General features: G+C 50.4%; 2 protein-coding genes across 2 annotated transcripts; one reads left to right on the top strand and one right to left on the bottom strand.

Moving 5' to 3' along the window:
* Window positions 1-599: 599 nt before the first annotated feature.
* On the bottom strand, window positions 600-1732 carry LOC100901917 (signal recognition particle 19 kDa protein). Its single transcript, XM_003742561.1, has 4 exons — window positions 1568-1732; window positions 1265-1340; window positions 980-1166; window positions 600-852 (listed from the first exon to the last, which is right to left on the bottom strand). The coding sequence occupies exons 1-4, from the start codon at window positions 1648-1650 to the stop codon at window positions 614-616; spliced, it is 585 nt and encodes a 194-aa protein (XP_003742609.1). The 5' UTR covers window positions 1651-1732; the 3' UTR covers window positions 600-613.
* Window positions 1733-3256: 1524 nt separating this feature from the next.
* LOC100909121 (piwi-like protein 2) lies at window positions 3257-9906 on the top strand. Its single transcript, XM_003742609.2, has 16 exons — window positions 3257-3298; window positions 3389-3506; window positions 3611-3676; window positions 3896-3980; window positions 4085-4220; window positions 4404-4505; window positions 4581-4750; window positions 4884-5055; window positions 5177-5545; window positions 5732-5920; window positions 6069-6309; window positions 6437-6594; window positions 6728-6870; window positions 6946-7186; window positions 9374-9472; window positions 9575-9906. The coding sequence occupies exons 1-16, from the start codon at window positions 3272-3274 to the stop codon at window positions 9725-9727; spliced, it is 2469 nt and encodes an 822-aa protein (XP_003742657.2). The 5' UTR covers window positions 3257-3271; the 3' UTR covers window positions 9728-9906.
* The last annotated feature ends 3485 nt before the right edge of the window (window positions 9907-13391 follow it).

Here is a 13391-nt window from a genome sequence, read left to right as displayed (position 1 = left end):
AAAGTCCCATCTGAGAGACAGAGGAGACTCTCCTGTGACGAATTCATCGACAGCGACGGCTGGAAAACCTAAGAGTTCGGCTTGATGCTTCTCCCGTACATGAAGATTCCGCTAGGAGCTCCAGCCTCTAGCGAACCATACGATCACGAATCGGCTCCGAGTGTTGGTTCCAGGAAGGGACCTCACGGAGAACTTTCAGGAGATGATTCTCCGGAGTATTTATTCAAGAGCGAAATGAATATGAATTTATTTCTCCGGAGTTGGCTCAAGGAGACACAGATCTCACTCGTAGAAGCATAGTAGGAGGGCGGTCAATGGGGATTCCACTCCGACGGACTGCCGAGATTACCGAGAGATGACGCTGACTCGAAAAAAGCGCCAATCCGCATGAGAGCTTCGGCTCCGGATCTCAGTACTCGGCACCGGGAATATGGGCCAGCCCAGGACCCGAACCTGGGATATTCTGGGGAAGGCCTCCTCAGGGAGGACATGACAGATCGATCACTCATCGCGCATGGCGGACTCACTCGTCCAGAGCGCACCCGGTTTGGCTCGCATGGATGGCATTCCACTGTAAGCGAATGATAAATAAATCGCGCTCCATGAGATGGTTTTATTTCCTGCCCTTTTTGCCTTTCTTCTTATTATTATTCGGTGTTTTCGTTGAAGTCGCACTCGTGCCGGATCCCTGAGCTTGCGATTTCTCGAGACGTTCGAGGAACTTCTGCTGTTGTAGAACTTGCGGCGCCACTTGGGCTTGGAGAGCTCTCTGGTGCTGCTTGAAGGTTTCGGGGTCCTGTCGGTAGTCCATGCCGCCGATGGATTCGCAGATCATCCTGAATAGCTTCCGTTCTTGAAATAAAATACGTTCTCATAAAAAAGACCGCTGACAAGCCGGTAATGCAAACTGGGAGGATGATTCACTCGGAAGCCAGGGCATCGGGAACTAAGAATTCAGGTAGGGGTGTACTGTACTCACTGTTCGGGAACTCGGGGTGTATTGGCTTCCCATTATCGTCTCTGAAGTGAACTCGAACTCGAGATCTCATGAGGACGTTTTCTTTATCGACTTCCCGCGGATGTACTTTGTAGCCTTCGACAAAGAGATCAAAACCTTTCTGCTGTAGGGCGATAACGATTTCCCGTGTGATCGGATCCTCCACAGCCTGATAATCGAAAGCAAAGCATTAGAGCTCTTGAGATTCTGTCGGGATAAGAACGAGGAGCAACCGCCCGAATATATCGTGAAGTTTGTCTCTCTCACCACTTCTTTTGGGACCCTCCTGCCTTCAGCGACAGTTTTGTTCTTGTTCAAGTAGATTGGAAACACATGGATCCATCTGGGAATTTATTGGAACTCTAGGTTAATTTTTCTTCTAAGAACTTTAAGTTTTCCATCGGAAGATCTCACGTCGATGAACATGTCCTCCCTCGAGAGCTCGAGGGCGAAATAGAAGAGCAAAGCTGATAAAGAAGCGAAGTCCGTCAAATTTTGGTGGCGATGGATCAGGTGTCCAGGTTGAATCTTGCCTGTCAGCTTCGAAACTCGAGTCTTCCTCGGACCCACCTCTCGTGCTCACTGTGTTTCCTCTGGGGATTATAGGGCCCGACTTGAATGACATTCATTGGATTTCCTTGTTGGTCAGCCATGTGGACATGATCCGGAACCCTCCGGGAAACGCAATTTTCCGGGCAGCTGTTGTGCCTGAGTCTCGTTGTTTACATTCATGACGTATTCGCCGTCTGCTGCTGATCCTTGGCTCGTAGCTCAGTTCTCTGTGTCAGGAGACATGCTCCCGCCAGGACCTCCCGCAGAATCTGTCAATCCTCACCCAGGTACTCTGACACGGACCGCGGCTATTTTCCCGGGGAATTGCGCGTCGAAGAGATCGTCAGTCGGTCGTGGTGCACCCCGCCGAGTAAGCGTGTGCTGATCTATTCGCGATCCGATGATAAGACACCGACACCGCGCATGGGATGATGGTGGATGCCTTTCAGGGAGCCGCTCCAGGAACAGGAACCTTCTAGGAACCCGTGGGAGGCAAACTGTGAGGTGATCAGCGCACAAGAGAACGCTTCCATCCAAGCCGGAGGATTCATATCAGGGGGGTGGCAACTCCTAAATAAGATATGTTTCAAATCAGCGCGCCCAAAAAAGTAAACAGAGAACCAAGTCCTTACATTCTTCTGTATTCGAAAACCGTGTCCGGAATTCTCGAATCGAGTTGTTAGGATCTTCCGTGCTCCAAAAAATTAGGACGAGCAGGTTAGATGACTGATATTAGAATTGCGATCTCCCGTTGCATTCCGGCGATTTGTTCTCTTTGCGGATGGAGCTGTCGGTCGTTCAGGAGTTTTGGAGCTGACTCCTAGAATCGATCATATCCAAATCGATGTACTCCAACGAGCATACGAGGGTTGAGATGCATCTTGGAATCAGCCTGGCACTCTCCTTCTATGGCGGTTGTCATTGCATAACTTTCCTTTATCTGTTAATGACACTTCCTGGCACGAGACGTTATTTTCTGTATGACAACAATTCGTGTGTTAACCTACTGCGCATATTTCCTTGACCCTGTGCATATTTCCCACCCTCGCGGTTCTCGCTACATTGTTGAAATTTGAAGCTCTCATCCAACCTTAATCAGGGTCAATGGCTTGTGTCGAGATGGGAGCTTTTGTCAGGATTCCAGCCTAAGGAGGGTAACACCTGTTAGTATGGCTGCGTTATTTTCCGATACCTTAGGAGACTGCGCGCGAATGTGTCATTGATTGGACATCCGCGTTCCGAGAGTGCGCGCCCAATCTCATGTGCGCCGCGTTTCACTGAAAGAGGAGATGCTCGCTGCTTCCCTTTGTTCCGGCCGACAGAGCTACGTGTCGCTCGTCTCCTCTTTCTCCGAATACCATGACTCACTGCTCGGTGCTCCGTATTGGGTTCTGTTGCCGAGGCTACTGCGGATCTCGCTCAATAGGGCGCAGCATGATGAGGGGACGTTTTCGATCTGGGTATTCCTCCCGTGAGTTGTAAACATGGACCGGATTGAGCCACAGAATCCCATGAGAACCATCTGAATGAATGATTCTCCTCGGAATATTGGGGGATATTCTGCTGTTGATCTCTCCAACCTGAGAGGGGAAATCCCTTTCTCGAAATCGACCAGAGATTCGGAGCTCCGAGACGCGCTCCAAGACTTTTGAAAAATAGAGGCCTTCCCGGCGGCTGACTCCGCGTATTCTCACTTTTCAGCATCGTATCCTGGAGCTCGGAATGGGGGATGATGATGTCTCTTTGAAGGTGAGTGCCAGTCCCTTGGAGGGATTCCGCGGACCTCTCGCGCGACATGAATCACGAAACTTTTGCGACTTTATGGGATTTCGCCTCTAGGGCTCGGCGTCTTCTTCCGGAGCACCGAGTGCTTCGGCTCCTATTCAGAGACGGGGTATCGGGCGTGGTCGATGCCCTACTGCCATTCCCAGTGTGACCGACTCCGGATTGGGACCAAGTAAGTTTGAACCTCCTTTGCGAATCTCTTTTCGAGCCAGAAGTCCTGGGAAAATTTCCAACACGACAAACGATATACCTGCGACATAAGCTTCTCCGTTGCAGGCGGATCCTCGCATGAGCCCTCCCTCGGTGATTCCCAGTCAGTGAGTTCCCGCAGCGGATTCCGAGGTGAGTATTCCACCCTTTACTTGAGCTACTGGCCCCTTCCTCATAGCAGACGACTTCAGTGACCCAACTCGGAGCCGGAAAACCATATCTCTTTTATCGCGAACGTCTCTTCTGAGAAAACTCTTCTATTACGATTACATCGGAGCGCTCGGGCTCAGATTCAGAGTCGCCTCTGGAAAGAAAAGACTTCACTAGATTAAGTTTCTGGTCCCACTGCAGAAACGAGAAGCTCTGTCTCCGGAGCCTTCACGGATGCGGATGAATTCCAAAGTGGATTGGAGGATGACCAAACCGGTGATGACCAGTAAGTTCTCTAGAGTCCATGTTGAATTCGCTGTCCCATCGCCTCCGTCCCGATGTCTCAAGGTACGAATGCTCCGCAACACTGGGAGAGAATCAAAATTCCAGACGGTTCTCAAACATCAATTGCCTCTTCTTCGATGATGTCTCCAAGACCGAACCCTTCAAGGTCTTCAAATACGATGTCTCGTTCTCCCGCGAGCTACTCAACAAGGACAAACGATTGATTTTTCTGAAGAAGCTCGTTGGTCGAATAGGGGAAACGATTTTCAGCCCTCCCAGCATTATATACGCTCCGCGCCCCATTGCGCCAGATAAACATGTAAGGGCGTGCGCTTTCTTATCTAAGAGTATCCGCAATGTAACCTGGGTAGAGGGGAGGGCGGGCGAATTCCGTTCATGAATAGTAATCGATCTTTCATCACAGACACTGCTAACAACGATCCACGCGGAGGATGTGACTATCGAGTTGACTCCCGTGAGTCAACCCTTGAAACTCAGCGATTTCTTCTCTTGTCTGCTGAAACAGGTGAAAAGTCTTGCAGGGCATATCCTTATTTCCCCTTTCCTCGAGGATGATGAGTGAGCTTAATTTTTCCTACAGATTCCCTTGTATCTAACCGAGCCCGAAGTCTACATTCCTATGAATCTTCTCTCGAATCAGTGCCGATTCGAGGTGTATCCCGGAGATGTCCTGGACGTCGCCGAGCGAGAACACATTGTTCGATGCGACTCAAATTTCAAACACGACTACGGAAAAGTGGATGACATCATGTGAGCGCCTTGTAACATGATCAGACGTATTGTCCTCACTAAACGGGGCCTAGATTCGATGATGCGGTGGATCCCCGAGGAAACCAAACAACAAACGGGAACTCCTCTATTCTCATGCGGGTTCATCTTCCAGAGAACAATGTATCGTCTATTCGGCCTTGCGTTGCGTTCCCGAAGCTGTGTTCCGAGACATAGTGGAGCGGAGTCTGCACGAGTTGGTTGTTCTCAACAAGGACGATAAAAGGAGCTACGTCGTGAAAATGGTTCTCTGGGATGAGAAATCCCGCTCGAGCGGACCCATGCTCGTGAGTTCCGTCTCTATTGATGAAAACTGGAATCCTCGCGAGCCCGTCTGCGGATTGTTTGATTATGTTCCCGCTGGGGGTGACCGAGCCAGATATGATATTAACGCTGATTTTTCCTCAGCGATGCCGACGTTTGAACTCCGAAGACATTCATCGTCTAGACCCCAGCGTTCTGGAGGTCAGCGGATCTCGCCGAACCGCGAGCACGCATGCGGGCCTGGAGAGAGGGGGTGGAGACAAGATCACAAAGTTTGTAGGAACTCCCGCTACGGGACAACAGCGTCAATTGGCGCTAGTACGGTACAAAGAGAACGTGGGTCAAAGCGGCCCCCGCGAGCTCCTGGAAAGATGGGGTCTTTCGCTAAGCGACAGCGCTGTGGTCTCCAATGGGGTGGTGTTGCAAATAGACATGTTGCGCATGAATGACAACACCGCCAACCTCCTATCGAGCTGCGGCTGGGTCAATCGCTTGTCGAAAGTTCTCGTCCCGGTGAGTTTTTCTCTGAATTCTACCTCGAGTAGAGCTCCTCCGATTTTCCACCTCGCCCCGCGGGAGCATCAGGGTCGGCAGATCTGACTCCTGGGCGGCGTACCAGGTGGTGAGTTCGAGTTATTCCCGCGATCGACAAAGGCTTGACGCGACTATCACTGATTGGTTCATGCTCGGCGGTTGCAGGTGCGCATCAAGAATTGGTACGTCATCTACGAAAAAGGAGATGAGAGACTCATTGATGACATGATTGAAGTTCTGACGGCAGACGCTCCGACGATCGGAATCGAAATGAAGATCCCAAGGAAGCGTGCGATCCTTGAGTGTTCGTCCATGGCCTATGAGAGGCTGATGAATGAGTGCCTGAAGCTCAGTGTGAGTTCAAGTGCGGAGTTTCTTCGCGTTTTCTCCGATATCAACGGGCTTCTGTACGATGGCATCGAGTTGAGAAGAAGTTTCCCGGACAGCCACTCCTGTTCTGTGAGACTCCGAACACATTCCGCAGGGCAAATTACCTTTACAGCCTGGCATCGAGCTTTTCATGGTTGTAGTACGATCTCAGCGCACTGATATTTACCGGACTGTGAAAAAATGGTCGCTCGGGCACAAGAAGCCTATCGTCACCCAAGTCGTGTTGCGGGATACGGTGAAGCAAATCTGCAACATGTTGGAGTTCAGTCTTTCCGTCATCACACAGATAAACTGCAAACTCGGGGGTGCTCTGTGGGCTCTCGACAAGAGAGTGGACAGTACGTTGGTAATTGGTGAGTTCGACTCCATTGAATGAAGATCTGCGACTTCGCCGGACGAGTCGAATGAATAGAAAAAGTAGAGCGATCCTGGATCGAGAATCGATTTTCCTGAAGAATTTATTGAGCCTCGGCATTGAAGGTCTCTCCTTGTTCACTTCCGCGCAAACCGGGAAGGATGTGCTCGGTTTCGTTTCGGCGAGGAATAAGCTGTTCACTCAATGGTACTCGTACGCGATAATGGATCCAGAAGCCGAGCTAGAAGAGCAGTTGAAAATCGCGATCCGCAAATACGCGAAGGTGCGTATTTGTCAGCGGGAACATCTCCTCTATTCCGTATCTCGCGGACCTCAATTCGAATCGTTACGTTGCTTGCGCGCCGGAACTCCCGGAATGAATGCCTGCTAAACCGAGAAGAATCATCTGCTTCCAGGAAAATGGCGATGTCTGTCCTGATAGGATCGTAATACTATCAACGCAAATCTACGACGAAGATTTCCCTGCGAAAGTCACCCGGCACGTCAGGAATGTTTTCAGCAGTAAACTCACACTGGTTCACGTCGAGGAACCCGCAAGGTCAGTACTCGAATCTGTATTCGTCTGATCGGGGAACACGAAGACTCATTATACGCCGGTGCACCATATTTCCAGGTTCAACAAAATCGTCCATGAGCTCGCTAAGGAAGCCAAGATCGATGAGCTGAGAGAGTTGCAAAGAAAATATATCTTCGTGCCACAGAGAGAAGGAGCAGACCTGGATTTCATCTGCTGTCGAGTAGATATTAACGATGATGGCCTGAACACCAGGGATATCGCTGGAATCATCAAACAGCTGAAACATGTGTACTACAATGTCGCGGGCGAGGTGAACTTGCCGGCCCCAGTATTATACGCCGAGCGTTGCGCTGAATTCGTATCAGAAGTTCTCGACGGGCAGCAAAACCGTGAGATATGCGACAAACTCTACTATCTATAATCGGCTCCTGATGGGAAAGCTCCCCGCAGCAGTACCGACCCGAACTTTCGAGATTTTATGGCTCAAAATCGCAGCCCTTCCGCCGATCTGCAAACTAGCGATAGCGCCGAAGCTCACTGCGAATATCCCAAAGCTTGTACAAATAAAGTAAATCGTTTTTCCGGATGTTTTTTTTTACTCAGATAATTATACATATATGTACATGTATCATCCATGACCATCACAGCGGATGGATACGAAGAAGAATTAGCGGCAGATTCGCTCGCGCAGGAAGCGAGTGCGGGAGGATGCCCGATTCCACCTGTCAGTCTCCCCAGAGGTCCTCTCCGAATATTGAGATTACTAGCCGTGAGGACGCGAAGCTAAACTGCCCGCGTGCCGGATGCGATGCGCTCGAAGCCCCGAGCGAGTTTGTCGAGAGTTGTCGACAGAAAGCACAGATCACGGGCAACCACTGCTTAGACTACTCGTCCTTGTCGCTTAATCTCTTGAAGAATGTACGCAGTCCGCGCGTGAGTCTCGACGTTCTTTTTGTCGAAGTCGTTCGCAAGGTAAACAGAGGAGCTCCGATTGGAGTTGGACAAGTTACATTGACGCAGAGTCGGACTCTCCCATCGCTGCTATGGAGCAGGACGAATGAAAACAGGTGAAATATCGAGGGCATCATCATTCGGATACACTACATTATCGAAGACATAAACCCCTCATGGAATAATTTTGGAAAGCATTAAGTTCGATTTCGTAGCTCTCGATTTTCATGGAAGCGCGTAGGGAGCGATCCTCATAACTTCACAGAGTCAGGCGCTCAATATTACATGATGGAATGCGAAATAACATGATAGAATGCGAAGGAACATGATAGAATGCGAACGAACATGAAACTTGTGCGATGCTGACACGCAAGCTCTGGAAGACGATGATCTCCTGAAGCTGGCAGGAATAAAATCTATTGGAATCCTCGATCATCTGATTGCCCCGGTCATGGTCCCGAGGCGATTCGAGCCTCCGTATGGGTTTAGGGAAGCTCGTCCGGTAGGCTGCCGCGCCGTCATTTGAATCGTGCGATTGTCGCCGGAGCAGTCGTAATATCATTTGAAGATATTCTGGACAGCTCTGCGTTCGATCTCGGAGCTCTCATCGGTTCATCGGGTAATGCAAAGCGAGCAGTCCTCATAGTTTCGCACACTCGGTTGAGATACTATGAATGACTACGTGACTCTCATGCAAGGCTGACTCGTGAGCTCCGAGAGTAGCTTCTGAGGCTGGAGAGAATGGACCTTATTGGTACGCTGTCGATCCTCTGTTCTTCCCGATCATGCTCACGTAGTAGGCTTCTGCGTCGTCTTTCGCATCGCACCTTGGCGGAACGGTCGGGGCATCATGTGGAAAGAGCTAGTGGAGAGGTGAAACATCCAGCGAACACCGGAGAAAAACTTGCTAGTTTTCCGGAATAACTTAAGAACGATGCCATGAATCGAGTGAAAAATTGCTTCTTACGCTAGCAGGGATGATTCTGCATCGTCACGGAACAATTTGAGATCCCTCCAGACGCCAATAACTCCAATTTTGGGTACGGTGACGGTCCGACATCACTGCTTTATTCTATAGCGGGGGAGAAAACATCGGGCTTTCGTCTGCTCTCGGGTGTAAACAGAACGACCATATGATCATGACAGCAGCGCAAACGGATATGCTGTGACGATGATATCTCTCAACTGATGTCTCTGACTGTGACCGACAGATTGCCGGTCCCCTCCATGGACAGTGACGCCCAGATCAGTCCCTTGAGGGGAGATAATGATTCGGAAGAGCAGCTTTCCGCTAGTCAGATCTTGAGCAGAGATCTGGCCGCAATGTTGAATGTTGAGGATATCGAGAGAGTCAAGGAGACACAAAAAGTAGGTAGAATTTAGCTTTTCGCAAACCCGAGATAACGGCTCTCAATCGACCGATTCATGAGTCAACGGGAAATCGATCCCATCTGATTAAGTTAAAACAAACCGCCGAAATCTCCCCGAGACCACCCTGTCACGATCAAGAGTGATCGGATCTCATGTTCGCGTCTGTGATTGAACATAATCTTCTCTATGCTGCCTTTGTCAGGTTATGCTGGAGCGTTTCGAGAAGTCCAACTGCATGCTGGCCACCTGCAATGGACTCTCTCAGAGCCGATTGGCGGCGGCAACGAAGGAGCTATCTCAGGTGAGTTACTGCCTACGTACCTTCCGTCCTCTGGGTGATTATAAGAAGGGGGACCATATCTAGAACAAAAGAGAAGACGTCTAGGCCTTTCATCTTTCACAGCACGTATCTCTGCTGCAAGACCTGAAGAAAGATCTTGATAACATATTTGGTCGGATACGTTTCCTCAAGTCTACATTGGCCAATCAGTACCCCGAAGCTTTCGCGAATACGGAGTTGCCCGGCGTCGACGAGGAAGAGGAACTTGAGGAATGATGGGAACCGAACTCGCCCTTGAAAGTGCCATACTCGTCTGCGAAACAACAGTGTATGTACATATCAGTCTCGCTGGCTTTTCTTCTATGAGATGTTCCCTCCACGACGAGTTATCGCTTATGAGCCTCGTTGAGGGAAGGAACAGCGAGCATCGACGATTGAATAAAGCCTCCTTCCGAGACTCTGGCTCATGCATTCAGTCGCGTGTACTCCGAGACACCAACTCCTGTGGAGGGATGCGATCAAAACTCTATTTCAATCAGAAATGTTCACCGATCCACCTCGCACCCATTCCCTCCCACTCAAAACTGAACACTAAAAGATGCAGAGTGAGCTTCCTAGGATGAATAATTAAGGGTCATGATTCGGCTCCCTGCGAAGAACGTCATCGCACATGCCAAGCCGCGCAGAGAGAGATCACCTTCTCCGTGCGGGACTTAAGCTCCTTGATTTAGCTCCCAGTGGATTCTCGGAAGTTCGTGTACCGAGAGCAATACTGCAATTTCGAAGTGTAGAGAAATCCATCATACGGAAGCCGCCGTCGGGATGCCCCAGCAATGCGATCCGAGACGTACATCGGGCGGTCCCCCAGTTGATTTCTCACCACTTAAATATATTAAGTTAAATATATTCCAATGGAAAATCGAAAAACCAGGGGGTAGCCCATCGCACTTTCCCCTCGAAACCACATCGATCCCGAGAATCACTCCGAAAATCGAGTTGGGGACCACATATCCACAAGTAGATGGGGTTATACAGGGAATAGCAGACCTCGAGGAACCAGCGGGAAGCTTTCACTATAAAAGCGGAAATATACTGAAGCAAAAATGTATAGCATTGGTGTTATACATATAGGTTGGGACCGGGAACTCGGTTCACTCGTAGCGGAAGTCCACCGTGAGCAAGCCTACCATAGCGGGATTCCACTGTATCCACAAGAGGGAGGAATGATTCACAGGTGAGGTTGCACGCGCATTCATCGTGTCTGACGTCAAGTGTAGCCACAAAATTTTCATAGGCGTACTGCTGTCATGAGAACTCGCTGAGAATTCCTCCAATATTTCAAGTGAGCAAGAGAAGGCTTGACGTTCTGCACGAGGATCCGAAAATCAGTGGGGAAGCTTCGTCCAATTCCGGTGGAAGCGCTCTACAGGGAATCGCGGCTATTGCTGATACCCCGTTCCTCGCCTGCTTTTTTTCGACCGCGAGGATATGCGCGTAGCAAGGAAGCAACTATCGTTTGTTTGGCTGGAAGTTCTGAGACCCGTATCTCCTTTTCCTTGACCGGGCCGCATTCAGAATATGAAGGAGCAGCAAGAAACTTGATGCCAAATATATCGCCTCCGATGATCAATTCGTCTCAAGCTCAGCGAGGACCGCGGATGGATCCCGTCCCCGGACTTAGACTGCATCTCTGCTGACAGTCTGAGTGGACCTGGCGCTGTGGCGGAGTTTCCGGGTTTGAGCAAGGAGAATCCAATACCGACTGACCATGGCGCCTCATCACGCTGCAGTGCGCCCGATAACACCTGTCCACGCAAGACTGCTCTAAATCGCGCCGGACTATCCGAGATTACGACCGTGAGCTCACAGACGGAATCGACAACGGCAGCGGCGCGCTGTGTACAGGCTCTTTGGTGTATCCGGATACATTCGCCAACATTGTGGCGGGCCCTCAATCCTCTCAAGCTCTGATCGATTGTTTTTTGGCCGAGTTCGGCGATTTCAAGCCGGGAATCGAGAATTCACTCATCCCCACGCTCGGTGGAGTTTTGTGAATCTTCCGACGCGATCGGTGGACGTAGCATGATGGTCAGCTAAAATAGACATGAGTATGCGGTACGGCCCAATCGGACGTGTCTGACTCCACGCCAAACCCGGTCTGCCGTCGGAGAAGAGAGCGATAAAGACTGGAATAGAGCTCAGACCGCCCTCGCCGTAGAGCCTCTCTCTTCTAGTTTACCAAAACAAACAATAGCGCCCTCTTGCGTCTGGACGATGCCGGCGCGAAGGGTCCCCTTGCTCACCGGCTGAGGCAGAACAGTACTAGCCCGTAAGCCGTAGAGTCCGTAGCGAACTCGAACGTGTCCGTCGTTAACGCGAGAAGCAACTTCAATTCGTCGTTTGTGACTTTTGTTCTGTATTGCAAACAAAGTAACCCTCAGTGACCTCATCCATACTCGCGAATAACAGTGACACAAGCGGAAAACCTCTGGATAAACAAGAATTGGTGACTTCTCCGCTCTGAGGGGAATAGCGCTGCCACTGGAGACGACCACGGAGAGAGTTCATTGACCCCCTGCCGCTCGGTAAGCATTGCACGAACTCCACTCGAACTGAAATTACGTATTCTTTTCGAGTGACAACCAATTTAGCAGGTGGCTGATACAGCTCGCTTTGAGCAGATACTCGTCAATCTTGGGCTATGGGGTGTCAGTGGCCGCTGATACATCCGCGCAACTAGATCCGATCGCGCGCGCTCTCTCCAACCGGCTACCGGCATTAGTTTCCGCTGCCCCGATAAGCAAAAAAGTTGTCAAAGCGAAGTTGTCGTTCAGCCAGGACAATAGACGGAAGACTCTGACGGAACGGCGATGAAAGGGAAAGCCTGATTTCGGGGCATAGAGCGGCAGAGAGTTCAGAGTACTGATTTTTGCATAAGTTCGAAGAATCCTCTCGCCTCGATCCTTTATTGACGACTCATGTGGAACGGAGGTTGGGAATCATCGCTATATCGGAAATCCACTTGATTTCTCGATCTTTCCTCTTCACTCGACAGGTCGCGCGTCGTTGTCTGATTGATCATCATGATTTTCTCATTGCGGAATGCCCCAGCCGGACTCCAGTTTCCGAATGCAGTCGGACGGACCGTTCACGTTGTCTGGCGTGACGCAGTCCCCGTAGTGGCGTGCCGGTACAGAATCAAAGGTTCGGTCAATGACCTGGCGGTCTCCGACTCTCTCGAAAGAGTGTCCCGTTGACTGCGCTGTTGGCCGATTCTCGGGTTGGACGGGCGAGCTTTCCACTAGAACTATCGGTTTGAAAAAGAAAACCGAGAAGCCATGCATTCCACACTCTGCGGCTCTTCTTCTGCCGATTGGCAGGAGGGAAAGGCTCGATATTTTCTTCTGAGATGTGCCTCGGGATCGAAACGTTTCTCCCGAACGAATTGCTTCGACAGCGAAGTGCAAGTGTCGTGTGAATTCGTATGAGACAACCGAGTTGTCGAATGATATCGCTTTGATAGAGGTCCTCGAGATTTATTGTGAACTTGGAGCCAGTCGGCCCTACCGAGGGTCGATTGTCTCTGCGTTGCCGAGTGACATCTCGCATCAGATCGATGATAAGCGCGAGTAATCTCGAAGGATTTCGCTGACCAGTCGGCGGAACTCGACAATTTTCTCATGAGGGAGATAAGAAAACGGGAGGAGCTGCTCATAAAGATACATGAAAAAAACGAGAACGATACCGTGTTGCGGTTCGAGGTCCGCTTTCTAACGTTACGCTGACCTTCAGTTCTCTGTCGCTGTCAATACAGAATTTCGAATATCGCCCCCGGAACGCCCCGGGTCGTTGTATTGAGCGCGGCATACACGACTGGAGTCGATTTAGATTTCTGAATCTCACCGGAAAACGTCCGCGGCGATTTTATCGCGATATGACA

This window comes from Galendromus occidentalis, unplaced genomic scaffold (assembly GCF_000255335.2).
Source record: "Galendromus occidentalis unplaced genomic scaffold, Mocc_1.1 scf7180000077427, whole genome shotgun sequence".
Lineage (NCBI taxonomy): Eukaryota > Metazoa > Arthropoda > Arachnida > Mesostigmata > Phytoseiidae > Galendromus > Galendromus occidentalis.
Note: the sequence above shows the minus strand (reverse complement) of the source record. Positions and strands in the feature narration are given on the sequence as shown.